General features: G+C 50.4%; 1 protein-coding gene and 1 long non-coding RNA gene across 5 annotated transcripts; one reads left to right on the top strand and one right to left on the bottom strand.

Annotated features, from left to right (window-relative positions):
* Positions 1 to 25: 25 nt before the first annotated feature.
* On the bottom strand, positions 26 to 27447 carry USP19 (ubiquitin specific peptidase 19). Of its 4 annotated transcripts, none has more exons than XM_072651471.1 (27): positions 25418 to 25623; positions 22724 to 22983; positions 21975 to 22031; positions 21635 to 21766; positions 21260 to 21393; positions 20830 to 21138; positions 20470 to 20713; positions 20072 to 20228; positions 19907 to 19978; positions 19526 to 19641; positions 18912 to 19126; positions 18623 to 18818; positions 18388 to 18521; positions 17765 to 17923; positions 17556 to 17666; positions 15924 to 16034; positions 15718 to 15819; positions 10430 to 10570; positions 10170 to 10288; positions 9776 to 9913; positions 9343 to 9671; positions 8560 to 8670; positions 8203 to 8419; positions 4654 to 4806; positions 4137 to 4300; positions 3225 to 3403; positions 26 to 646 (listed from the first exon to the last, which is right to left on the bottom strand). In XM_072651471.1, the coding sequence occupies exons 1-27, from the start codon at positions 25555 to 25557 to the stop codon at positions 515 to 517; spliced, it is 4332 nt and encodes a 1443-aa protein (XP_072507572.1). In that variant the 5' UTR covers positions 25558 to 25623; the 3' UTR covers positions 26 to 514. The 4 variants fall into 4 exon arrangements, with proteins under 4 accessions (XP_072507572.1, XP_072507580.1, XP_072507568.1 ...); XM_072651479.1 differs by lacking the exons at positions 26 to 646; positions 25418 to 25623 and adding exons at positions 881 to 1476; positions 27183 to 27447; XM_072651467.1 differs by lacking the exon at positions 26 to 646 and adding an exon at positions 881 to 1476 and having other exon boundaries at positions 18912 to 19120; positions 25418 to 25626.
* On the top strand, positions 20713 to 21711 carry LOC140532726 (uncharacterized). The gene is made up of 2 exons (XR_011976650.1): positions 20713 to 20793; positions 21224 to 21711. It is a non-coding gene; the product is annotated as an uncharacterized lncRNA (long non-coding RNA).
* Positions 27448 to 27887: the final 440 nt, after the last annotated feature.

Here is a 27887-nt window from a genome sequence, read left to right as displayed (position 1 = left end):
GCAGCTTCCACAGAGGTTACAATAATTGAGGTTTACTTATTTATTGTTTAAAATATATTTAAACAGCAGCAATCACTTCCCAAATGCAAAAAAATTACAATATTTCAAATAAAATTAAAATGCAAATCGGAAAGAACTGAAAGTACAACTGGGAGAAATTAAACACAGAGGGCACAAGGGGCTGGGCTCGGAGCCAGGGAGGAATCCAGGGTCTTATTCGGGGGGCTGGTGTGTGTGTGTGTGTGTGTGTGTGTGTGTGTGTGTGTGTGTGGACATTGAGACGTGCAGGCTGACTGCAGGCAGCCTCAGAAGCCCCAAACCCTCCCACCTCCACCCCCCAAATGGAGCCTGGGTCCCAGTTAGAGGAGGGAAAGGCTGAGGGAAGCTGTTAGGAGCTAGGAAGGGGGAAAGCTGAGGGTGAACAAGGTGCTTGGCATAGAAGAAGGCCAAAGCCAGAAAGCCCTGCTAGAAACACCCTCCCCCCACCCAGGGCCCCCCCCCACCCAGGGACCTGCTAGTCGACTTCCTCCATGTTGCTGTAGGTAGGGGTGGGGCGATCCGTGGGGCGGGGGAACAGCTCTGCGGGCGTCATCGGGGGGCCCCCCTCAGGGTCCAGACCAGCCGTGAAGGGCGCAGGGCCCATTCCCTGTAAATGGAACATAATGCTGGGAGGGGCAGTATGGAGGAGGCAACCCCTCCCCCTCCAACAGTACCCAGGATCCTCTTCCTTCCCTAAGGTGTGGGCCCTCCCCGCTCCCACCAGTGAGCAATCAGGGTACATGAATTTCTGGGGATACTCTAGTACATTTTGGGGACATTAGGCGCGCATGGGGAAAAGACGCAATAAGAGGCACCAGAGGGAGGAGATAAGACACTGAGCCTGGGAACAATTTCACTTTATTGACACATTAAATACAGGAAAGTAGCTTGGGAATAGGGGGCATGGGAAGGGAAAAGATCTGGGGCTGGGCCTCATAGATGGAAGGCAAAAAGGGAGAACAGGATCCCTGCAACCTCAGGTTGATGCTTATGGCCCAGGGCTAAAGGTGGGGCCCAGCAGGCAAGTGGCCCAGGGGCACAGCTCAGGGTTGCAGGCATGAGGAACTGGCTGGGCAGAAGCCTATTCTCTCCTAGGGAAAGGTTGGCAGGCAGCCCTGAGATGTGAGTATACACAACACAGCCAGGGCCCTGAATCCACATTGGGGTCCAAATCCACTCCCCAGAGGGGCCAGCCTACAGGCAGGCAACTCATCTCCATCTGCTCTGGGACACCAGTGGATAGAACACATTGAGGACGAGTGCCACCAGGGCAGCCATGGTGCCCAGGACGAAGTAGCGGAGGCAGCCCTCATCTGGTGCGTCAGGGGCCCTCCTTGGTGGGGCTGCCCAGCCTCGGGGCCCCCAGTGGCCCAGGCGTCCTGAGGCCTCTGGCCCCAGCTCTTCCTCTGCTTCCAGCTCCTGCCAGATCCGGGAAGCCTGCGGTGTGTGGAAACTTGAGTCAGCACCAGGGAGCGGGAAGACAGGACAGGATGGGATGTGGCCCCTGTTGTCCCCACCCCCCAAAAGCCCTGAGCCCCACCCTGGCCACCCCAGGAATGGGTGCTGGGGCTGTCCACCTGCAGTCCCAGGGTCAAGCAGTCACAAGATAGGTGGTAGCCAACTGTAGTGATCATCTGAGGTGAATTTCAAGGGGGGCACAGGGCAATCCTGGAATGACTTTCTCCAGCACAATGTGTCTCACTCAGACAGTCAGAGTTCAGCTTTCCAGCCCCCAAGATCAAAAAGGATCCAGTAAAGCACTGCCCAGTTCTCCGGATGAAAGGAGTCTTGCTCACAGGAGACATCCCAACACAGCACAGCTTTTCTTCCCTGACCCAGATAATTTGGTCAGCCAGTCACAGTGTAGCTCTGCCCCATGCACTTGCAGGGCTTAAACAATCACAGCATGGTTTTCTTTCCCCCATAAGCCAAAGTTCCAATGACCTTGAACTATCATTGGTCTCTTCAGGTAGAGTTCTTGTTCTGCCCACATCTGGAGTTTCTCCTATGTGCCAGGCTTGGTCAGAGGGGATGGTCCCCTGGCATTCCCATGGAGCCCAGCCCAGTGAGGGAGGAGGTGGAGAGCAGAGTTGACGGATCAAGTTGAAGGACAGATTATGCCCACTGTACCCGCATGCTGTCAGAAGTGGCAATGTGTTGATGGCAGAGATGGTGAGTTTAGGCAGAAGGCTGGTGCCTCCCACTCCAGAGAGAGCTCAGATAGATCCCCTCCCTGGGAGGGAGAGGGAGAAAGCCCAAGGCCTCCCATGATCATAGCATCCCTATTCCTTAGAGCTCTGGCTTCAGGGCCTGTAGACTGAGGCTACTTCTCCTGGAGGCTGAGCTCCATGGGACTGAAGGATGTCAACCCCAGAAGGCTCAGCCTTAAGGAGCAATACTCAGGGTAAGGAAAGCAGGTACTCACCTCTGAGCAGGGGCAATCAGTGTGAGCGGCGTATGTGTAGACTAGTATTTAAACACTGTGTGTGTGAGTGTGTACGTATATGTATGTGTTGGCAGAACACATGATAAACATTTCAAGAGGTGCTCCAGCAGAGGCTGGATACACATGAGCATCTAAGACTGAGAGTCTGAAAGGACTGGAGTAATTTAGTCCTAGAAGCCCATCTTCCACCTGGGAGAAGTCTCCCTGAGTCAACATGGTCAGAGAGTGCATGTCTGGTGTGTCAGCGTGGGCGCATGAATGCACTGGCTGCCCTGCCAGGGGTCAGGGCTATTGGGAGCCTGGGCCCCTCAGAAGTTCTGCTTTCCTCTGTGGCCAAATCCCCAAGTCTGCGGCATATTCAAGGGCTCACTGGGGAGTACAATGGACACACAACCTAGGTCCCTCAACCCCATCGGGGATGCAAAGAAGCCTCTACTGCCCAGTGCCAACAGGGATAGAGCTGAGAGGATAGGCCAGGGAAAGATGAAATGAGAGATGTTTTGTCTGTGAATCAGGTACCAAAGCTCAATAGAGATCCCCAGGGCAGATGTCACTGCCCATCAGGCTCCCATCACCCCACCCATCAAGAGCAGGGCAAGACAAGGAATGATGTGGTCATCATATACCCCCCATCTCCTTCTCCTGACCTTCCCCATACACACACACACACACACACACACACACACACACACACACACTCTCACACACACACACCCCATCTTGCAGCTTCCCCTCTCACCTGGCTGGTGGCTGCCTCTGTAGCTGGGCCCAGATCAGGGTGGCGTTCACTAGAAGGGGCTCTTGGAGGCCTCTCCACAGGAGAGTTTCGCCGACGATAGAAGAGGACATAGGCATAGCGAGTCACTACCTGGCTTTCATCTACTGTGGTCACTGTGCTGTCATCAAAGAGTCTCCAGCCTTTGGGGGTGGGGAAGAATAAGGAGGGATGACTAGGAGCTGACACATCCCGGAACAGAGAAAGTAAGACCCACCTCTGATCCCTTTCCCAGGATATGAGAAAAGCAGTTCCTTAGCCCTGCTCTGATTCACTTTCTCCTTCTGAAAAAGGGGCACATGTCAGACTTCTGGGAAATGTCTTTCTTTATGCGGCAAAGACCAGGCAAGGGTGTAGGAGGCTCTGAATGAGCCTAAGTGGGAACCATGATACCTGGTTCACTTAGAGGGGCAAGAGACCTGTAAGACAAGTCATGTAATGGAAATGAGGGTTTGCTAAAACCTGAAGGAAATGGGTGAAGCAGTGGATAGAGCACTGGGCTGGGAGTCAGGAAGAGCTGACTTTAAATCTGGCCTCAGAACTTACTAGCTGTGTGACCCTGAGCAAATCACTTCACCCTGTTTGCCTCAAGTTTCTTCATCTGTAAAATGAGCTAGAGAAGAAAATGGCAAACCTCTCCAGTATCTGTGTCAAGAAAACCCTAAATGGGGTCATGAAGAGTTGCACAAGGCCAAACAACACAAACCCCCCAAAGCTGAGCCAAGGTCCCGTAAAGTACCAAAACATCAAGGCTTGGGGCAGATGGATGGAAGAGGATGGAAGTTCTAAACTACATCAGGGAACCTGTTCAAAGCCTTGGCTGGACCACTTTTGGGGTGAGGGGGTACTTCTCCTTAGGAAACAGGATACTCTCACCCACGTCACTTCGCTGGCTGTTCTTGTCACTAGGCAGGCGGGCATAAGCGGTGTAGTGGCCCCCAATCATGCCCCCGTAGTGGTTGATGACTGCATACAGGTCATAGGTTGGAAGCTGCCGGTCATCCTTCTGGCCTATGCAAAACTTACTCAAGTCTAGGTTCCTGGGATAGTAGAAAAGAGGTTGCCATGATCCCATGAGATGATAAGGAGCAGCTGGGAGATTTCTCAGACCCTTCCCAGAAGAGCTGCCAAATTTGACCTTTTCCTCTATTCCTTCATGACCCAGAGCCTGCAGGGGCTCTCTGGTCATGGCCAAAAAGCCACATTTTGCTATTTCTGTCCATGCACCATTCAGTCAAATACTTGGTAAATGCCTACTATGTGCAAGGCACAATTTCTCCCTGTGCTGCCTGATCCTTCGATAAGAGACTTCCCCATCCTGAGACAGAGTAAGTGCTCGAACCCCTGAGGATGGGATTCTGCTTCCTCCCAACTATGCCCCAAGGTTCTTTACCTGAGAGGGAATTCCACCATGTCATTGATTTTATCCCTCCAGATGAAGCTTCGAAAGGAGAAGCGCTTCAGCTGGATAATGAGTACATTCGGAAGGCGCCACAGCATTAGCTGCTTGGAGGCCTCTCTGTGCTGCTTACACTTGGGACAGTACCTGCAAAGAGGCAAGCGGAAACAAGTCAAACAATGCAGAGAGGCAAACATTGAATATTTACAGCCATGATGGGGTGGGCAATGTGTGTCCTAGGATCATAGGGTCATAGCATGTTAGAGATCACTGAGAATTCAACTCCCTTATTTTACATCAGAAAAAGAGACCCACAGGGAGGATAGGCTTTGCCCAGGGTCATGGAAGCAAGACCCAAACAGTCCAGTGCTCTTTCCACAATATTATATTGCACTCCAACACTTTACTCAAGTGAGTTTTCCTTCTGATTAAAAAAATTAAAACTTAGAAAAGAAAATGTAGGGGAAATCACTCTCCCCTCCACAAGTTAAAATTTTTTCTCTGGACAGGCTGATACCACAGACATAACAGGAACCATCATTTGAGGTATTTGTAGTATGCTTTAAGGTAGGCAAAATATGCAGCTCCAACCCTGAATTACTCTCACCTTCAGCATCCTTCATTTCTAAGTCACATGTTCCTGAATGTAAGTGCAGAAAAGCTCAAAAGCAGTCTGTGTGGGTTCGCTACAAATGTGGGTGACCCAATCCCCACTGGTGCCTCACTGAGGCAAGGCAAGCCTTCTGATTTCTCCCTAACTGATCTGTTAACTCATTCTCCACACCTTCCAAGCCTCTTCTCTCCCTTCTTCCCACTCTCTCAGCTAAGGACCTCACCTCATACTTCAATACCTCCAACCAAAAAAATGAAAATTGTAGCCATTTGGCTTCAAGCTCCTTCTTCCCTTCTCATTTCACATTCCCCTGACATCATCCCCCCACTGTCTTTTCCTTAACTCCAGACTTGGAAGAAAAGGTGGCTCCTACTGCCAACACCACCCCTTAGTACCACCTGTAGCCTTTATTCCATCCTAATCTATCTCCTCCGGCAGATTTAATCTCTTATCTACTGGGGCCTTCTCCGGTGCCCACAAACACTCCCAAATCTCTGCTATCCTTAAAAAAACCTCACTTGATCCTACCATACCCTCTAGTTATGGTCCCATAATCTGTTTTCTCATTGGCTAAACTCCTTGACATTTGCTTCTCTGCTTCCTCTTTTCTCTATTTTAAATTCTCTGCAATTTACTTTCTGATGTCTTCCTCCAAAAGAAACTGCTCTCTGCAAAGCTGCCACGTTCTCTTAACTGACAAACCCATCAGCCTTTGCTCACTCCTCATCCTTCCTGATTTCCCTTCATCCAGCATCTGGTCCTACTGACCCACTCTTCCTAAGTTCTGGACTTTCGTGACACTGTACTGCCACTTCTCCTCCCCACGTGACTCTGCCAGATCATACCTCCTTGTCACCCGGACTGGAGCTCTCCTCGAAGCCCCCATCTCAGCTCAGGAACTATCTCCTGGACATTCCACAAGCGTTTCAAACTCATCCAGGACAGAACTTGTCTTTACCATCAAACTCATCCCTCTCCAGAACTTCCCTAATGCTTACTGTTAAGAGGGCACTATGAAGCTGAGTTACCCAGTTCTGAATCCTTCATGTCAGCTTCTCTTCCTCGCTCAATAGAAGCCACCAATTGCCAACTTTTGTCATTTCCATCTTCCATTATTTCTCTCATATCTATTTCGTCTCCCCTCACGTAGCCACTGCCCTGATTTGGACTCTCATCACCCCAAACCTAACCATTTCCTTATCTCAAGTCTCTCTCCCATCCAATCCATCCTACAGAGAGCTGCAAAAGTAATCTTAAAACCTAAGTCTGACCCACTCAAAGCCCAATGTTTGGCATTTAAAGCCATCCACAACATGGCTCATTCCTGTAGTTGCAGTTTTCTTACATATTACTCTTCCTCCACACATTCTACAATCCAGCTGTTGTGGCCTGGGAGCTGCTCTCATACACGGAGGCTCCATCTTCCAACTCCATTCTCTTTTTAATGGCTATCCCTCATAGCTTAGAATCCCTGGCCTTTTTCAAGACAGAGCTTAGCTGACACTTTCCTAAGGAGGTCTTTACTGCTAGTGCTTTCCCATCCAAGATTACCACGTATCTACTTTGTATCTATCTTGCATATCCCTACATGTGCAGCCCATTAGACCAGGGCCCTTTGAGGGCAAAGTCTGCTCACTCTCATTTCTGGATGCACTAAGCTCAGGTCAATGCCTGGAACAGAGTAAGCACTCGATGGATGTCTGTGGCCTGCTTCCCTGCTTCATACCCGATATCTCATTTGCTTCTACCAGCAGCTGAGAGGGGTGAGTCACACCTGGAGATCATGGTCTTCATACAGTCGAGGTCTCTAGGCCAAGCCCCTTCTCTACCCCCACCCCCTACTGCCTGTCTCTTTTCTCTAGCACACTGCATATATGATGTGCCTTGTGCTTCCAAAGTTAAAATGACTTCATTTCAGCTGAGTCAGAAGACATTGGCTCAACTCCCGGCTCTGATCATTAGCTGTGCAGCTACAAGTCGAGGTACCTCTGGGCTCTTTCCTCATCTTTAAAATGGAGATGATAACCCTTGAACTCTCATCCTCCTCAAGTCATCGTGAAGGAAGTGCTTTGTCTTCTTAAGCACTAGGGCAATGGTGGCTGGGGTTACAGCACAGAGTAGTACACAAGATGAACTCAAAATATAGAACTGCCCACGCTTGTCAGAACCACTCTTGAAGTGAGGTGCTCCCTTTCCTGCTATGCTCTTTGTGACCTTTCCTTCTCTGGGTTCAAATTTTCTCATCAGTACAGTAAGATTCTATGGCCTTTTCTAGTTCTAAAAGCTACAATTCACTTTTTGAACCACATTTTACTCTACCTTGTCTATTCCCCCAACTATTCCCCTGGAAAAACTTTCTGCTGTGGCTTCATATGACCATTTTTCCTCTGACTAGGCTGTCTGTAGCAGGTCAGGTGTCCCTCAAGATCCCCTGCCAATCCGCTGCTCTCAATGTGCTTTTGAAGGGAGGGGTGCAACACATGGGAGTCCCTGGATAGTCCAGTCCATAGAGAGCTCCTCCCCCCAGAACATTTGCTAGAGAAGGGGGATTCAGATAATTCTCAAAGCACAGGAGCAGAAAAAATGTAACAAACACAATTCCAGAGACCCGGGCAAGTCCCAGCTCCTCAAAAGACCTTAGTTTCTCTATCTATAAAGTCAAGAGGTTGGTTTGGATAATTTCTAAGATTCCTTCCACATCATGCATGTTCTAAGGTCCCTCCCATGCTCTATCGTCTCTTCCAGCTGTTTTCTATTCTAAGTTCCGTCCCTGTGCATGTTCTGTGCTCTTCTAAGCTCCTATTTCTGCCATTTGTGTTCTAGAGTGTTTTCCAGTGGTGTCAGTCTGTGTTCTATGTTCTAAGATCCCCTTCCAGTTCAGCTCCTCTGGGCCTGGAGTTTCCAAAACCTCAATACCTTCCCACCCTTACCAGGCTTCTTCTGGGGCTAGCACCTCAGGCTTGGTGAAGAGATTGAGACACTGCTCCAGAGTAAAGTGGCCAGCCCTGGCTGCCTCACTGGCCGAGCTGGGATCTTCCACACACTCCAGCTCTTTGGAGCCAACCAGCACAAACTCCTTCAGCCGTTCATTGTTCTTCCACACCAAGGCCAGGCTGCAGTCATCCCCCAGCTCCAGGGGAGATTCACCTAGAGAAGGAGGGGTTCTGCATAAACTTTCTTAGTTTCCCTATCTTCACCAAGACCCCCAGTCTCTGCCCCAGGATTCCAGGCCTTGTCTGCTCCCCATCTTCTTCCCAACCCCTGGCCTATTTTGAAGCTTCAGGCACCTTTGTCTTCCAGCTTTTGTTCCTTATTGGTGGCATCAATTTTGTTGATAAAAAATGGGGGTGGATGGGCGCTCAAGACCTCAGCTGGGTGCTGGTAACCTGGCACAGCAGCTGTCAAGAAATTACACATATGAGAAACCAAAACCCCCAGCCTAATGTTTCATCTCTGGGACCCCAGGATTCATTAGGACTCAGCCTCACTCCTTTCAACTTCCACTACAACTGAGCTCAGGCTGCTCCTATCTTCTCTTACCTGGTATTCTCACCTCCGCTTTTCAAACTCACCTGCAGAGGTCATTGGAATTACCTTCCTCATGCATTACTAGCATCATGCCTGCCACCTCCTCACTCAAAAACCTTGAATGTCTCCCCACTGCTTCCTCAAGTGTAAACTGCTAATCTTGGCACTGAAGTCCTTCCAGAATTTAGGTCCAACCAATGTATTCATAATGACACTATTCTCTCTCATTCTCCATCCAAACAAGATTGTACACTCTATCCTCATCCTAACCTTTTCCTTCTCAGGGCATTTTTTCATATTATCCCCATATCTAAAACAGACTCTTTTCTCCATCTTTTCCTATCCACTGAAATTCATCTGTTAACTTTTGTCCCTTTGAGATGCAATCCAATTGATGCTTGCCTCCATGACGCTCTCCCTGAGCTTACACTAAGGTGGTATTTATCTTTAGTTATCAAGAAGATCCTTCTCTCAAATGAGGAAATCATTTCTCTTCTCCCAAGGCCATGGAATAAAGTCCTTCTTACTCATGAGTCTCTTACCTTCAGGTCTGAGCAACCTCTCCCCAGCAGACTCCTTAGAAAATCCCCCCTCGCTGGGCATGCTGACTGTTGACTCTGAGAGGCCTGTGTCAAGATTGGGCACAGAACCCCGGTCAGGGGGTGCCCGGCTCCTTGAGGCACCTGTGTCACCAAGCTCAGCCACTGTAGGGGACACTTGGGATTCTGGTGAGAGTCTTAAGTCCCGGTCCCCACCCCCTGCCTCCAAAATGCTCGGCACAGGAGGTGTAGAGCTGTTTAGCACCTGGGGGCTTTGTTCTGGGGAAACACGGCCTAATTGGAAGGGTGGCTGGAACACGCTCACTGAGTACCTAAAGAGAGAGTATGAGAAAAAAATTCAAAATTCATCACTCCAAAAGGCCTTGCTCCATCATCTCCTGACCTAAATGCACCCTGCTGGGATAGATGTACTCACCGAGCATAGCCCTCCAGCAGCTGGGCAAGGCGAGCATAGGTGAGGCGGGACTCAGGGACACTGATGAAGAAGGGGAAACCAATATTCTCTGGACGGCACAAGCCTTTGTGATCTGGCCAATGAGTCTTCTGACAAACCCTATGAAAAGAATAGGACAATTCTGAGTGCCTCAGTCTCATTTACCCAGGGAGGGAAAAGGGCAGCTCTCAGGTGGGAATGAATGTGATTAAACCCAGACATGTCTCGGGTGAAGAACAGAAGCAGAAGCCCTAGGCTCAGTGGGAGGCATCACCTCTGGGAAGGCCCAGGGGGCAACTTTGTTCAGACAACCAAGGTCAGCAGTGGATGGAAGGGGGCTGAGTGAGGGCCAGGTGGGGGTAGAGGGCTGCCTCACTGGTTGCAGTAGCCGACACGGTAACAGCGGGTACAACGCTTCAATTTCTCGTCTTCAGACTGCTGCTTCTTCTGGCAGGCAGCACACTTGGCAATGGGCACGCTGGGCACCTGAGGGCGCTGGAGAAGGATACACAAGACCCTGTCCTCAGCCAGCTCCACTTGTGGATGTGAAATCCCAATCTAACCTCCTTTTTTTTTTTTTCCCCCAATTAGATTTTTAATACCCTCTCCTTCTAACTGGGTAGTGGGCAAACCAACCTGCTGCACCTGCAGGACTACCACCCGCTCCTTGGCCAACTCTGGGGATAGTACTTCAAAGCAAAGGAGCAGATCAGTGGGAGAGACAGTGTCCAGTGAGTGTGATGGCAGGAATACACGGTGGAATCGGTTCTTAATCACCTGGTTCAGAGCAAGGGCAAGAGCACAAAGATTTCATTCAGCAACCCTACAGCCTCTCCCCAAAGCTACCAGTGTGGGGCAAGGCAAACCCTGATCGCCCCTAGGAACATGGACAGGATGGAACTCAGACTCAGGGATTCCAGGGACTTAAGAGCAAGGGAGGAGAGAAAGGAGGAAGGAAGGAAGCAGACACAGATGGAGAGAGAAAAGGAGGAAGAAGGGAAGGAAGGGGAGAGGACAAAGAGAGGGAGAGGATGCAGAGGGGAGATGGAGAGGAAGAGAAAAAGGGGGGAGGAGGGAGAGGGAAGAAGAGGAAAAGAAAATGGGGAGTCTCAAAGAGGAACAAGTATCTGTTAGAAAGTTGGCTGGTAATTTCTCATTTAGTTTGAAGCTGAGAGCTGGGATTCCTTTTTGCAGCCCAAACATTACAAAAGCAGATCATACTTCTATAATGCTTCAAAGTTTATCAAACATTTTCTTCCCACCACCATCTTCTGAGGTTGGTAGTGCAAAGGTTATCTCCATTTTACAGATCAAACTGAGGCTCAAGAAAGTTAAATGATTTGGCCCATGTTACACAGCTACTAGGGCCTCCAGTGAACTCTCCACTACACAGGGCTGCTCCCTGTCTCACAGTGCTCCTAATTCGTCCTAATGGTCAGAGGCCTAGGTAAGTTCCACAGTCTTATGGCTGGCTAATTCCCAGAACAGAATGGGGAGGCGGCAGAGGACAGGAGCATGATCCCTGGGTTTGAAACCAGGCTCTTCTATTTACAATCTGCATAACCTGGACTAATCCCTCCTTGTGTCACAATTGTGACACAAATCGTGTCACAATTTCTTCATCTAGAAATGAAGGAGCTGGATTAAATGATCTCAAAGATCACATTCAGATCACAAACTCAACTGGGAGCAGAAGGTACTCCAAGGTGAGAGTGTCAAGTCAAACTTATTCTGGGGATGGGGGAGTAACATGGTATGTGATGTCACTGGGACACCTGGATTCCAACAAAGGCTTTAAAGATCACTTCAGATCCCACCTCCAAGAAACCATTATGACCTAATCTCAGGGGAAGGCGTGGGGAAGGGAGGAATCACTAATAATTGATACAAAGTGAGACCTTTCTCGTCAAAATATAGCATTCTGTTCTGCATCTCTCTAATACACTTCTTAGTAGTATCACGCTTCCACTAGCTTCTCCTTGATGCTCTTTTCTCTAGATTCCTGCAGCACTCACTCCTCTCCCAGTGTTTTCCTGGCTATCTGCTCCTTCTGTTTCCTTTGGTGGTCAGACTTTGATCTAGGTTATACCCAATAACTGTACGACAGGTTCCCCAAGGTTCTGGCCTAGGCCTACTTCTCGTCTTTTTCTATACTATTTCACTTGCTCTCATCAGCTTCCATAGATTCAGTTATCATCTCTATGCAGATGACTCTTCAACTCAACATGTCCAAAACTGAACTCATTATCTTTTCCCTCCAAAGCCTCCCTTCTTCCTAACTTCCCTATCACAGGCAAGGGTACCACCCATCATCCCAGTCACTCAGGCTCACAATCTAGATGTCATCCTCAATTCCTTACTTTCTCTCCTCTCTTATAAATCAGTTGTCAAAGTCCTGTCATTTTTGCCTTCATAACATCTCTTGAATCTGTCTTCTTCTCTCCTCTGGTGCTGCCACCACCCTGGTACACAGCCCTCATCACCTCAATAGCATGCTGGTGGGTCTGCCTTCCTCTAGTCTATCCCTACTCTGCTAGAGAGTATGGGAGAGTATGATATATTAGAGTCAGTTCCTTGAGTTCAGATTAGCTTAGACCTATGGTATTTCTATAGAACAACCTCCCCTTAACCTTACTGAAGTGACATCATGGAGGACATCTAGCTTTGGCAGTGAGGCCTTACTGATATCTATCTAGCATCCTAGTGGAACCAGTCCAAGGTACTTTTGTCTTTGGCTGCCAGGTCTTTACTCATCAGTACATGCTAAACCTTCATTCATCTCTAACCTCCAGCCTCAGGCTTTGGCCTTAGGGACAGACTTTTAACCCCTAAATACTTTTCTACCCTTTTCTTCCATTGCCTCTCTAACTAGACATTCCTATATGGCATCCACTCCTTTTTTTTCTACCCTATCACACTATACATGTCACAATAGTATATCTTTGCTGATTTATTTACATGAGAAAAGAACAGATATAAATTCAGAAATGAAACACAAGGAAAGGACTAGTAGGAATGTATAGGAAAAAAAACTACTCAATTCTAAATTCAAGAGTACAACCACATAATCTCAGGACTGAGGGACTTTAGAAACCATTTAAGTAGAACTATACTTGAAGATGAATTACTCCTTCAACATTCCTAACAAATGAATATCCTGCCTCTACTTGAAGACATCTGGTGACAGGAAACTGCCACTACTTCCAGCAGCAATTCATTCTACCTGTGAAAGAATTCTAGCACCTTTTTCCTTCCATGTGGAGCTCAAATCTACCTCCCGGAAACTTCCATCCATTGTTTCTACTCTTGCTTTCTAAGCTGAGCTGAATAAGTCTCATCTGTTTTCTATATATTAGCCTTTCAAAGACATGAAGACAATAATCACATAAAGTCCAAATCTTCTCTTCACCAAATTAACCATCACCAGTCCTGGGATGGGACGGTCTCCAATCCCTTTACTGCCCTTACTTGGATGCCTTTTAGTTACCAACATCCTTCTTGCTCTAAAGCTCAAGTTAGGAAACAAGTTTCCAGACCTACCATGATCCATGGGACCATGACAGAAGACCAGATTGTGTGACTAATGTTTTATCTGTTATTGTACAAATAAAAAAAAATGGATGTTCTTTTCTTCTGAATCACATTCACAAAACAGAGTCTGTAGCAGCCACAAGCCAAGATTCTTGGATTTCTCAGCCTACCCAGTTGGATTTTATGGGTACAGGAAGGTTGAGAATGATCCACTGCTACCTAGACCCTGTCAATCAAAAGTCAATATAACGGGGTGAACAAACTTGTTTTTTAACAATTGGAAGCCACAGGATCACAGAACCTTAAAATATCAAGTCTGAAGGTCTCTTGGAGACCATTTACTCCAACTTCCTCACTTTACAAGGGAGGAAACTGAGACCTAATGAAGGGAAACAACTTGCCAATGGTTACATAAATAGTTAAGAAGTAGAACTGAGCTCTGAAATAAGGTCCCTCTAACTACAAACCAGGACTTTTTCTCCTATATGATCTGAGAATTACACTGATACTAGACCTGCTGGCATAGACAGGGTAGCACTGAGGGGGATGAGTAGAGGGCTTGGGAAGGCTAAACAGTCAAGATCAGTCATAGCAGGCACTGCAGATAACAATAGGAACAGAGTATCTCTGTTCTAGGTCAAAAGACACAAAGCACAGAGAAACTGAAACACATTATCACTAGGACATGGAAATTCTTAAGCCAAATCCAGAAAAATGAAGGTCCCCAACATAACATGACTCGAGAAGAAGAAACCAGTCATTTTCTGGTGGAACCTTTCATACAACAAAACTTGCTTATCTTCGGTAAGAAGTCAGCAGAGATCCCACAGACTCAGACCCTTCCTGAAAATTTGCAGGGGCGCCTGGGGAGCTGGATGTCTGGGCTGCTACCTTTAGAGGGCTGATAATGGCGTCCTCAAGTCTTTCTCAGCTCAGGAATTTTAACTCCTATTATTCTTATGGAGAAGAATGAGATATGGATGAAATGACAACACAATTAGACGGCTTTAGAGCCGGTAGGACGGTCAAACCCAAAGCAGTAGCTGTCAGTGTCAATGTTAATGTGGCAGAAGGCTTCATGCATGCCCCAAGGATCAAACATTTTATCAGTAGCCTGAATCAAGGCACAGATATCATGCTCACCAAATCTGCAGATGGCACAAAGTTGGCAGTATACCAACAACACAGAAAATAATGGCATTAGGATCCCAAAAGGTCCTGGACTGGATAAAGCAAGAGTTACTCATTTTTTAGGTCAAAAGACCCCTTGGGGATAGGTTTCAGGGGGGTCTGTGAACTTAGAAAAAAAAATTGCATCTTTATTTACATTAATCTCCAACCTGACATATTTCCTTCCACTATGAATGTATGCAACAAAATGGTTTTTGAAAAGGAGTCCACAGGCTTCACCAGACTGGCAAAGGGTCCATGCCACAAATAAAGGAAAGAACCCCTAGACTAGAGCACTGGACTGATTTTAATAAGATGAGATTCAATAAGGATAAATGTAAAGCTTTACACCCGAGTTAAAAACAATCAACTCCACAAATATAATATGGAGAATATAACAAGAGACAAAAGGGATTTTGAAAAAGATATAGCTGGGTTTTAGGGAACTGCAAGCTCAGGACAGCAGGGTGATGTGGTCAATCCAAAAAGGATCTACAATCTGGAGCCCATTAATAGGCACACAGTTACCAGGAACAGGGAAATGTTAGCAACCCTACACCCTTCTTGATGTCTTCAAGCAGAGTTGGGACAACCACCTGTGAATTAAGCTATTGTGATGATCCCTTTCATGTATGGAGGACAGACAGCATGGCAGCTGAGATCCCTTCCAAACCTAAGTACCTACAATTCTGTGAATTGACATCTAACCCACCCTTCCCTTCCCACACCAGCCCTTCTCTAGTTCTCAGTCCCATTAGAGGTTTCTTCAGTCTTTCTTTATACATGTCAGAAGTCCTGTCCATGGTTCTGATCACCTTCTTCTTCCTTGGGACTGTTCTTTATACCCACTAATCATGCTATTAACTAAGGACTGGGTTCAAATCCAGATTCTAAACATTTATTAACTGTGTGACTATGGGCAAATCACAATCAATAGGCCTCAATTTTTTTATCTCTAAAATAACAGTGACCTACCTCACAGAATCACTGTGGAAATAACAGTTTTAACACCTGTAGTTTGCATCCTATTTTAGGAAGATAAGGGATGCTCGTATGGAAATCCCAAATTGCTAATCTCAGAGCTCCTAGCCCCAAACTGAAATGGAAATACCCAAATATATTTCTCAAAGGGAGAAAAGGAATACCTGGGGGGGGGGAGGGGGCATTAACCTGAGGACAAGGATTACTGGAGGAAAGGCAGGGGGAGTTTCTTTAGGCCGAACCTCAGCTAGCCGAAGGCTCTCAGGCTTCACATGAACACTCTGGGCCAGGGAATCGAGCACCTCCATAGCACTGGAGTTCTCTTTGCTGATGCTCACCAGGAACTACAAGGAAAGAATACCAGAGTCAGAGATGGAAGGAGACAGAAGGCAGCATGGCTGGGGTGAGGGACTCTGGGTCTTGGAAGGGGGCTACAGAAGCTGCTCACCTTGACAGGCTTCTTGTGTGGCTCCTTGGCAAAGTAGTACACAGTGAGCACCTTCTGCTTCTGAGGCAGGGGGACAGGCAGGTACAGGAATGGGTCAAAAGTGATGGAGACCTGAAATCACCCAGTAAATATCACTGAACACCAAGTCACAGAAGCTGCTGCATGCGTGGGAACGGGCACGTCTTCCCAGTCTCTCCAGCACGCCCAGCGTATTCTTCCCGAATGGCATTCCTTGACTCAGGAACCCAAGATCTCAGAATCGGTGGGTTTAGAACAGAGAAGGAAATCAAGAGGCCATCTAGTCAAATTCCCTTAGTTTATAGAAGATGAAATGAAGCACAGAGATGATGATATTACTAGCTAACATTTACATAGTGCTGACTAGGTGCTGTATAACTGCTGTATAACATCTGATTCTCACAGCAGCCCTGGGAGTTAGGTGCTACGATGATCCTCATTTTAAAGATGAGCAAACTGAGGCAGACAGAAGTTAGCACTTTATTCGGGGTCACACAGCTGACAAGTGTCTGAGACTCAGCACTCAGTGCTCAGAGAGGCAGGCTGCCTTTTCAAAGGTCATACACAGACTGTACATGGGATCAGAATTCCAATGCTCACAACCCACTGCAGTGTTGACTCCCCCATGGCCACGCACTGGAGGCTTGGTGCTATATGGCCCTACCTCAGCCCTTCCTGTCTAGTACCCTTTGCTCTAGCAGGCCTGCTTTCTTCATTCCCCTCCCTGCCCACTCACAGTGTGATTTCTGCCTCCAAACCTCTTCTTCGGCTATTCTTACCACCCAGATATAACATGGATTAGAGCCCTGGATTTGGAGTCAGAGGAGCAGGGCTTGAATTCAACCCTGTACTTATGACCTACACACTTAGGCAAGACACCAGACCTCTAGGGCTGTTTCTTCCCTGTCAAATGAAGGGATGGGACAAGATGACCTTTAAGGATCCTTTCAACTCTACATCCTAATGATGCCTTCCTCTCTCTGCCCAGTCAAAATACTATACATTATTTATGAACTCTTGTCTGTTTCATTTTCTCTGTGAAGGTGTCACTGATGCCTGAGCCACAATGACGTCTCCAATCTCTTAGGATCACTGGACCTTAGATGTCAGATGACATCCAAGGGAGCTAACAACTCTAATGTTTCTTATTTTACATTTTTTTACTCCCACAGAACTTTTAAAACTTTTTTTGAATTAATGAATGTTAAGTCTTTCCATCCCACTCCCTCCCACCTAGGTGGTGTGGGGCGGGGGAGGAGAAAAAAACAAAACCTTTGTATCAAATATGTATAATCATCAAAAATTCCTATACTGGCTATGCTGAACATGTATGTCTCATTCTGCATCTTGAGTCCATCACCTCTGTGAAGAGGTCAACACTCCTCATTTTACAAAGGAGAAAACTCAGGCCTGGAGAGTTGCCCAAATTTAGACAGGTCCTAAGTGGAAGAGTTCTCTGACTTCAAATGCAGGTTAGCAGAGTGTCTTTCTACCTCTCCACAGAGAGTTGGGCACAGAACAGCTTAAAGTAAAATGCTTAAGTGCCTGACTGACTCTGGTCAGACTGATCCCAATCCCCTACTCTATCTAGACTCTTTGGTGAACCCTGCCCACCTTGGAACACACAGGGCACACAAGCTTTGACTTGTACTGTCCATGGAACAGATCCACAATGAATGAGTCATTCCTCATTTTGTGCCGTTGCCAGGCCTCCTGAGCAACCACCTGGAGAGAGGCAGAAAGAAGAGGGTTCAGCTGTAGGGTCTCTCCAGGTTATTCCCCCACACCTCACTCTTCAGTTCCCTGGCTGCAAGCACACTCACCTCATCAGGACGTCCATCAGAGTCCACAGTCTCTGTGTAGGGTTTATTCTGGATTCGGTTCAGGTCCTCATGCAGCCCATCCAACAGGAAGGCCATAAACTCCTGAGCATCGTGCTGAGCATAGCCAGTGAACTGGCTGGCCTTGCTCGCCACAATAGCCTTTGAAAGGAAATGCAAACTCTATTTCTGTTCCTTTCAAGACAACAAAGCCCTCCCCTTATAAGGGAGCCAGTGCAAAGGTTATTAGCCCCATTCATTTTATGGATGAGGAAACTAAGGCTCAGACAGGGGAAGGGAATTGTCTAAAGTCAAAAAGTTAATAAGCAGCGGACTCAGGATTCAGACCCAGCTCTCCTGGTTCTAAGCCAAGCCTTTTTTGTCACGCATCATATTGTGCCTTAACACAACACGATAAGCACAATCTCACTGCCAACATCAGGGTTAAACCAAAGCTATGTGGGAAAACAGTTAGGATAAGACCTGCCCTTTGCTTAAGTCACACAACCAGTAACGGAGAGCAGAGCCTCTCCTGTGGCTCTTTTGTGATTATCTTCCATGGGGTATATAAGAAGGGCGAGGGCAGATCACTTCGAGGCCAGAGGTCAGGGCATGGGGGAACTCACCTTCAGCTTGGAGGGCTGAAATGCATGGTGGGTGCCCTTCCATAGCGCTCGCAACAGCACTGCAAAGCCAATGGCCAGTCGGCCCCCTGTGCCCAGAGGATTGCTGTAGTTTATCTCTGCCTCAAAAGAGCGATCTAGAAGCACCAGGACAGAAGAATTCGATGAGGATCGTGAGGTAGAGCCCACAGGGCCCAAGATCTCCTACACCTCAGTTCTCTCTGTAGCTTGGCCTCACCATGGAAGTAGTCCCGCAGCTCTCGGGTATTAGACAGGGACTGGATGACACTATTCATGAAGCAAGTGTTGCCCAAGTTGACAAGGCCTGTGAAACCAGGCAAGCACACCTTCTTCTCTTCTTCCTCCTCCTCTTCCACACTCTCACTGCTCATAGGGCTGTGAGGCATGGGGGGGACCATGCAAGTGGGCTTGGGCTACAAAGGACAAACCAACAGTGTGATGAGCATGGAAGATCTCCATACTACAGGCTGCCACTGCCCACTACCACCATCCAGTCCCCTACTCACTGAGGCGAGGGGGGGCTCAGGCTTCAGGGCCACATGCTCTGGTGGCGTGCGGGCTGCCACACTGTCCAACCCTGATTCTTCAGTTCGGGCCTTCACCTTTTCTTTCTCCCCAACTCGAGCTTCTTCCTGGCTGGCCAGTGGGGAGCCACCAGGTGGGGTTGCATCCAGGGGGGTTGGGCCTGTCGGCATGGCAACCTTTGCACCACCCACTGCACCTTAAAAAGGGGGAATGGGGGGCTGGTGGTTAGCAGCACATGGAGGGGAGGGGAGCAAGGTCTTTCACAATAGTCACGAAGATCAGGGAGACCCTGTTCCCCAGCTGCCTGACACAAAGAGTCGTATTCAGAACAGTTACAGGAGCTGATGAGGGGAGACAAGAGTAAATGAGGGAAAGACAGCAGCAACTTAATGGAGGAGAGGCAGCACAGAGGTAGATACAAGAGCAGAGGAAGCCAAGTGGGAAAGATGGCGGTACACAGAACTAAGAGATGCAGGAGAAATCAGACTTGACGATAAGGGGCAGGAGAACTGTGAGAGAAGAGCAAACTAAGTGAGTGTTTGAGGAAAGCTATGCGAAGGGCAGGGGAGACACGAGGGGAGCTCGGGGTGCAGACCTCGTGTGGCTGGGGCCTCAAGGCCTCCCCAGCGCTGACTCTGCCGCTTCCTGAGGCAGATGTCAATTCGTGAAGATGTGAAGTGATACACACACTGCTCTGGTTGAATCATGTTCCTGTTCCACAAACAAAAGGTGAGGTCTGTAGATCTCCCCTCAGTTGCCCAGTCTCACCCAAGTACCAGGCAATACCAGTCCTAATACCACTTTTCCCATGCCTCTTCCACCCTCTCAAAGGCCCCTTAATCCCTGGGGTAGAGACAGAAATGAGGTTGGAAGTTGGAAGCTCCATCAAAATGCCAAACCAGGGGTCATGGATGCATTAATCCTCAGTCCAGCCCACCCTGAAAAGACAGGGTGTGTGGGGAGGGTGTGACTATACCTGAGTTTCACCTGCCATCGGAAGATAGTATGTGGTCCACAGTCTGGGTGCAGTCGCAGAAAGTTCACATCACTGGAAAGGCATCAAGATAAGGGGACGATCTGTCTATGTCCCTCTTATTTCCCTGTCACTGACTGCCTCCCTCAGCCACCCACACAGACACACCTGGTTTGGAAAACAAGGGTGAAGTCTTGTTCACGAAACAGCACTCGAGAAGTCTTGCGGCAGATCTCCTTTACATACACATGGACCACCACTGAATCTGGACCTTTCTCATAGGAGTCATTCTTCACAAATGTCAGGCTCACCATGGGCTCTGGCTCTGTGCAGACCCCCATAATTAGACTTGCCACAGATTTTCTCTGCCCAACCACTATCACAATCACCACCAAATTCTACCCCCATCCTCTCAGGTCAAAATTAAGTTCCCTGCAGGCTAAGTGTAATATCTGAGTCTCCACAAAAGCCAAGAGTCACTCCGAACATCACTCTTCCTCAAGTGCTAAATCAAGTCACCTGTGTCCACATCCCTCTGAGTCAAACCCCAGAATGTCTCACTGTACCCTCAGCCGTAGTTTCCAAAGTTGCCGTTGCTGCCTCCTCCTTGTTCTGGTCCCCTTCTCTACCCTGGGAGAGGGCTGGGTAGGCCATCTCATTCTGGTGGGGTATCTTCTCCCCTTCCAGGGTACTCTCTAGAGAAGGGGCCTCTTTAAGATTTTCCTCTTGACTGGACTGGTGAGTATGATGAGCCATCAGGGATGGATCCTGTGGCTCTCCAACAGGTGCTTTGGATTCTGTTGAAACAAGCTGTTCGTGGGGAAAATGTGGATCAGCACTTAAAAGCCATCATGGACTTAACCTCAGTGCAGGGGAAAGAGAGCTCAAAGGTAAAGACCCACTCTCCTCCATCCTGTACCCCTCACCTGAACTGTGGGTTCTGCTGAAGATGGAGAGCCATCACCTCGAGGACCTGGGGTGCCCCTGGAGGCCTCCCCCTCAGTAACTCCCCGGAGGTGCACTGCCCGCTTGGCACTGGGCCCTGCCTGGGCTCCAGGACCTATTCCTGTGCCCGCTTCGCCTCGGCCCTGAGCTCGCTTCTGATTTCGTGGCTCTTGCTTCCCTCTTTGAGGCTCTGGGCTAGATCCGGGATCCAGAAGATTAGAGGGTAGCTCTTGTCCATTTTCTTTGCAATGGGCTCCAGGTCCTAAATCCTGGCTTACGGGTTTCTTTTTCTGCAAAAGACATCTAAATATTAGATGCCTTCCCCTCAAGAGTTTCCTGATTTCACTTCCTTGCACCCATTCACTCTTCCCCCAGGTAGCAGGTTTCCAGGTGCTCAGCTGAAAAGCTTACCAGAAGGGAGGGCCAGGTCCGAAGTGGAATCTTCTTATGCAGTAATAACTGCAGGACACCACCCTTTCGGGCCTGGACCTTGCTGCAGGAACTTTCAATCTCCTCATAGAAGATGCAGCTCCACTGCCGGCCATCTAAAGGGAACAAGTAATAGGAACTACTGCTACTTCCAGACCTCCCCCTTTACTCTGTTCAATAGCTCTGCTCCCCCTTAATTTCTCAGTTAAAAGCTCTTGGTAGTAAATGGCACAGGGAAAAGGAAAAGAGAAGAAGGCAAACAGACATAAGTGGCCTGTCTCAGGAATAAGACCTACTTCATTCTGTGCTCATTACAGAGATACACACACCCACACATGCCAAGCCTGTAGGTCATACCTGGTAACTGCACCACACAGTCTGTATCCGTGAAGGCCGCATCTATCTCTTCTATTCGCAAGGGCCCAGACCCCACATGCAGCTTTACAATCACTTCATCTGCATTTTGCTTCCAATCTAGTTGCAGTTCAGCTAGAGATAAGATCAGAGAGCCTCCCATGGGTTTCCAGAAGTACCAGGAAAGGCCTATTGCTACCCCAGACATTATGTGCATCTCAGATAGATGGTACATTCAATCAAAGCAGTCCTTCACATCCATATCTTTGCACCTGGGCTCTGAGCACATTCACAGAGGGCAGGTCAAGTGAGAAGTCAAACTCCTCCTCCCTCAATTACTCACCTTCCTTGAATTCTGGCTCCTCTCTAAGAGGATGTGTTTCCAACCCTGGAGCAGGCACTGAAAATAAAGGCAAGAGCAGGGAGGTAAGGTCAGGAATGAAGGACACCTCCCATGTGTCAGGTGTGTGTGGGGGTGAAGGTCAGAGAAAAGAAGAAGAAACAAAGGCCTAGCTGAATGCCTGCTCTCCTTCCACAAGGACCCCTCTGCCCCTCACTGCTTCTGGGGCTACAGAGTCACTCAATCCCGAAGCTTAACTCCTTCAAACCTGCAATGCAGGATCAACCAATAACTCCTCTCTTCCTCTACTTCACTACAAGGTAGACGAATCCTTGGTGGGGGGGGAACAACTTTGGTACAACTGTTCCCATTTCTATAGGACCTGAAGGTTTACATACATTTTCCCCTGGTATGGCCCTAGTAGGAATGATGACTACCCCTATTTTACAGATGAGGACACTTAAGGTTCAGAGAAGAATAGTGAATGATCCATGGTCACATAGCTAAAATTTAAGCTCAATCTCCTGACTAGTACCCTTTCTACTGTCATGCCAGTTCTCTGTCCCACTGAAATGAAGTGAGGAGTTGGGTTGGTTTTGAGGAATGATAGACTCATGCTATCACCAACCACTCATTTAGGGGATAGCTCATAAATCAATAAATGGAGAAGGGCACCTTAAACCTACTAGCTGCCCAGTTTCCAGGGGCCCTTTTTGGGGGACACAACAGCATTTCCCATGTCTGGTTCCCACCTCTTTTGGGCTCCCCATCTTTGCTCTCCTGGTTCACACGATCCTTCTGTTTTTTCTTGTTGGTGGCATCCTCCAGCCCCTGGGGGCATCTTCGTTGGCCTGTAGCACTAGCCCCTCCGGACATCTTGAGCCTCTTGCTTGACACCCAGAATCCACCGGGGTCAGTGATGGAGTCTGGGTCAGGGGTTCGACGTTTTCTTCCTGGCCCAGCTATCTTGGCGACTCTCAGTGGCCAAATTCTCCAGTGAGGAACAAATGACCTAAAGAAAAATGGCCCTAGTCACTCACTGCTAAATTTCAGAAGGTAGTTTTAATACCACCCACCAACGTAGGGAAGTATCCCAACTTTTATATGGCTTTTTGTTGGGGCATTCTTCAAGTTTCTGTCCTCTAGTATTCCCTTGAGTCTAGCCCAGAAAACGGATAAAAGAGGCAAGGGTGATAAGCAAACAATGTGGCCCAGGGTACACATTTGTATGGGGCTGGATTGGATGTAGGATGGTTTTGCACAGGGCTATTCTGAGGTGCAGGTGAATGATACAGGCAGCTGTAGGCTCCTTTGGCTGTCGCTCCCAAACTGGCCAGTGCTTTGGCTGTTTGATTAAGGTAAGGCCTCCAGCTTCATCTGCTTCCCTTGCAGATACCAAAAGCTGCTGCAGGAGCAGCAGAGAAAAGAGGCAAGAAAACATTAACTTCCAGTCCCTGCAACCCTGAGTCCAACCTGACCACAAGAGCTCTAGGATCTGTTACCTGGTCCCTCTTTCTTGGCCAGGGCTTCACTCCCCAATAAAGAGAGATTGCCTCACAAAGGCAGACCACACCCACATGGTATTCCTCCTACCAGTCTGGAGAACTCCTCAGGCTCTGACCGGAACTCCACTTCCACACAGCCCACGGAGGGGGATAAGGAGTGGGTGTGGGGAGCACAGGAAGGCCTCAGGGTCCATCCTGTTTCAATTTTACTCTGTTGCCTAGTCATCTACAGCACATGCCAACTTATCAGGAGGAGTGGGAGGCCCAGTTTCCACTGTTAAGAAGTGGTTAGGCCTGGGTGCTATCTCGAAGCCCAGTAGAACCAGTAGAGTAGGCTGGGGTAGAAACATGAACACGGCATTCCCTGCACCATTCTACAAGAGACCAGGCTACAAATGTACAAAAAGATGTTCCCGGACATTGAGCATGAAAGCCACTTAAAGCTCCAGAACACAGCTCTCATTACAAAGCAACACCTCAGCATCAGGCCCACCCACCTCACCTCCCTCTGCAGCCCATTCAGAGCCTTCTTCCTGTTTCCCATGAAGTGTTTCTCAGGCTTCTGAAGTGATGTGGGGGTGGGAGAAGACAGGAGAAAGTAGGGACCACAGCAAACTACTTGAGGTCTAGGCAGATAAGACATTGAGCTAGAGGGAACTAGCACCTTTTCCTTCGAAGAACAGGTTTGCTCCCCTGCCCAGCCCAATACCTCCAGGACCGTTCATAGTACTCAATGCTCTGTATGACAAGATGACCTTTGCCATTCCTTCCAACTTCTTGAGATTCTAATATTTGGAGATCCTTTCTTTTTCCTTTCCAAAGGAATCATCTGGTGCCCAATATATCACCTTTGGGCCCTCAAAGCTCCTTCTCCCACTCCTACAAGTTTTGATAGCTCCATGTAGCCTGCTCTTCCCCATCAGAGAGCCCCCATCTTAAACCACATCAGATGCCCAGAGAGGAACAGAACAGGGCAAGTCCCTGGGGGTCTAAGCAACAACCTGAAGCCTTCTCACGGCACTTCCCCCTCAATGTACTCTAGCTTCTAATTATTAAAACTAACGCCACTACTTAGCAGACCCCTCAAACCACAATACAAAAGGGCAAAGTCCCAGATTCTGTGCCTATCACTCAGCCTCTTTCTATGCTGCCTCTTTCAAGGCAGATGTATTTTGGGGGAAGCTGCTGATCCATAGATGCAACACAGGGTAGAGGGAGTGGAATCTAAAGAGAGGGCATTTATTAGTACAGGTTTAACAATATGAGAAACAGTGGCACATATGTTACCACTCTCTGCACTGATAGCTGCCATCCTCCCCACTCCTGCTCTACTCCTCATTAGCCTCATCTGCCTGGTTCCCTCACTCATTCAACAAGCATTTACTAAGCACCTACTATGTGCCACACATTGTGCTGGGCTCTGGGGATACAAACGCAAAAATGAAACGGTCCCTACCCTCAAATATTTTCTAATGGTTCTGATTCTAACGTCCCTAGTAGAAAGCATCTGGAACCTATGATATGACTAGTGTACTGGCTGGCCCCCAAGACTGGAGTGCTCTGCTGCCACTTCAAGATTCACCTCAAACCCTACCTCATGAAAGAGGCTCTTCCTGGGCCTCCTCCTCCACATCCATCAGACTACCCACTATCTAGTATGTACAGTTACTTACACGTTGTCTCCTTCAATAAAATGTGAAGTCTTTGAGGGGAAGAACAATGTATTTGTCCTTTTCTGTATCCCCAGTGTTTATATCGGTGTCTGGCATACAGTAACCAATTCCTAAATACTTTCTGACCATGTTTTTCATGTTCATCAAACAAAAAACAATCACTGATGCAGGATGACCTGGGTTGAGAACTGCCTCCTGACATGACCAATTAGCATCCTTTCTATCAATGACCTATTCTCCCCTTCTATCAACGTTGCTCCAGACTCACCTCTTGTGGGTGTCCCCTGATCGTCCCCCAATTACAGTACTCAATACTTCTTTTCTTCTAAGTTTCACCAGATACTTAATCACAGGGTGCCTCTTCACATAGCTAACTCTGTATAATCTTTGTCCTGGATTTGTGCCCATACTAATGTCACCCGTTTGATATGCGGTTCCTGAGAGTTGTCCCCATCTTCCAGATTCTTTCACCAATGCCCAGGATGGGGCTTGGCACACACGAGAGAACACCGCACCTAGGGTGGCGGGGAGCCTGCCTACTCCCGCACACCACTGCTAACCCTGCTCTCCCCAAGGAGAAGGAGAAAGAACACAACAGTTCTGGCTGAGAGGAAACAGCTCAAGGCCTGGCCCCAGGCCGATCTCCTAGGGAAGCAGAGGAAGAGAAGCCCAGAGTGAGGATGAACCCGGGGGCGGGGCCGGGGGAGGGGGGACCCGCCGTCAGCCTGGGAGCCGGGGCCCGGAAAGCCGGGGGGCGCAGAGAGCCGGGGGGAGCAGGGCCGGGGGGAGCAGGGCCGGGGGGCGCAGAGAGCCGGGGCCAGGAAAGCCGGGGGGAGCAGAGAGCCGGGGGGAGCAGGGCCGGGGGGCGCAGAGAGCCGGGGCCAGGAAAGCCGGGGGGCGCAGAGAGCCGGGGGGAGCAGGGCCGGGGCCCGGAGAGTCGGGCGCGCAGAGCGCTGGGGGGAGCAGGGCCGGGGCCAGGAAAGCCGGGGGGCGCAGAGAGCCGGGGCCAGGAAAGCCGGGGGGCGCAGAGAGCCGGGGCCAGGAAAGCCGGGGGGCGCAGAGAGCCGGGGCCAGGAAAGCCAGGGGGAGCAGGGCCGGGGCCCGGAGAGCCGGGGGGAGCAGGGCCGGGGGGCGCAGAGAGCCGGGGCCAGGAAAGCCGGGGGGCGCAGAGAGCCGGGGCCAGGAAAGCCGGGGGGCGCAGAGAGCCGGGGCCAGGAAAGCCGGGGGGCGCAGAGAGCCGGGGCCAGGAAAGCCAGGGGGAGCAGGGCCGGGGCCCGGAGAGCCGGGCGCGCAGAGCGCTGGGGGGCGCAGAGAGCCGGGGGGAGCAGAGAGCCGGGGGGAGCAGGGCCGGGGGGCGCAGAGAGCCGGGGCCAGGAAAGCCGGGAGGCGCAGAGAGCTGGGGGGCGCAGAGAGCCGGGGGGAGCAGGGCCGAGGGGCGCAGAGAGCCGGGGCCAGGAAAGCCGGGGGGAGCAGAGAGCCGGGGGGAGCAGGGCCGGGGGGCGCAGAGAGCTGGGGGGAGCAGAGAGCCGGGGGGAGCAGGGCCGGGGGGCGCAGAGAGCCGGGGGGCGCAGAGAGCCGGGGCCAGGAAAGCCGGGAGGCGCAGAGAGCTGGGGGGCGCAGAGAGCCGGGGGGAGCAGGGCCGGGGGGCACAGAGAGCCGGGGCCAGGAAAGCCGGGGGGCGCAGGGCCGGGGCCCGGAGAGCCGGGGGCCCGGTGTGTCTTAGTGATTGTTACTAGGGCCCGCGGCGGCCTCCCTGGGCCCTGACTGCCCCCTCCTTCCTCCGGGACGCCCGGCTTTCCTTCCCACCGCTCGGCCCAGGGCGGAGGAGGGGGCGGGGACGGCGGCGGAGGAGGGGCCGGCCCCGCCCCCCCAGCTGGGGCACAGGGCTCCCGGCCTCCCGGTCCCGGGGCCCGCTCCTCGTGACCTTGGGCCAGGCCGGAGCGGGCGGGCGGGAGGGCTGCACGGCGACGCGCCGCGGGCGGCCCCGGCTACTCCGCCCCGGGCGGCAGGACCTCCCTCACTCCCTCACTCACCGAGGCCGCCGCCGCCGCCAGCCCTGCTCTCGGCTCTCCGGGCCCTTGGCAACCCGCTCCCGGTTCCGGTTCCGGCGTCGGCGTCGGTTCCGGTTCCGGTCCGCCCGCTTCCCTACACCTCCCTCGATGCCGTCCCTCCCCCCCCCGCCCGGCGCCGCCGCGGCCGCCGCTTGTTTTGTTTCGACTCGAAGTTGCGGCGGCGGCGGCGGCGGAGGGAGGAGAGAGCGAGCCGGTGACGCACTTCCGGGAGCGGTGCGGAGGGGGCTGGGGGCTGAGGAGGGGCGGGCAGGGCCACGTGACCCGCCGGCGGCGGGGCGTTTCCCGGCAGGCCGGCAGGTCACGTGGCCGTCGGGCCGCGGAGGCCGCGAGGGAGCTTCGCGCTCGTCGGAGCTGCGCCGGGCGGCTGCCTGCCCTTCTCATTCCCGGCCTAGAGGGACGAGCCTTTGGCTGTCCGGTTTGGAACAGGCGCTTTTGGAGGACCTCGGAAAGGCGGGCGAACACATCCATTGTGGGTGGAGCTGCGGCCTGTCCTCGCCCTTCTGAGAAGCGCGCGAGGATGCCTTGATCAAGCCCGGGGTCCGGGCTTCGGGGACGGGACGCGGTCGGCAGACCCCGTGCAGACCGCATCCCACGGGCCCCATGTGCGAGGGACGAGACGGGCCGAGGTTCGGGCCTCAAGCGCCGAAGCAGTTGGCCAGCGAGAGC

The sequence above is a fragment of the Notamacropus eugenii genome, chromosome 1 (genome assembly GCF_028372415.1).
Source record: "Notamacropus eugenii isolate mMacEug1 chromosome 1, mMacEug1.pri_v2, whole genome shotgun sequence".
Taxonomy (NCBI): domain Eukaryota; kingdom Metazoa; phylum Chordata; class Mammalia; order Diprotodontia; family Macropodidae; genus Notamacropus; species Notamacropus eugenii.
This window is presented reverse-complemented; position numbering and strand designations above follow the sequence as displayed.

Coding starts and splice junctions, on each gene's coding strand:
- USP19 (XM_072651464.1), bottom strand. CDS start 25,557: ATGGGCACAAATCCAGGACAAAGATTATACAGAGTTAGCTATGTGAAG. Junction 17,924..18,387: donor TTCAGCCCTCCAAGCTGAAG/GTGAGTTCCCCC, acceptor TTCCTTTCAAAG/GCTATTGTGGCGAGCAAGGC. Junction 4,807..8,202: donor CTAGCCCCAGAAGAAGCCTG/GTAAGGGTGGGA, acceptor GCCTCTTTGCAG/GTACTGTCCCAAGTGTAAGC.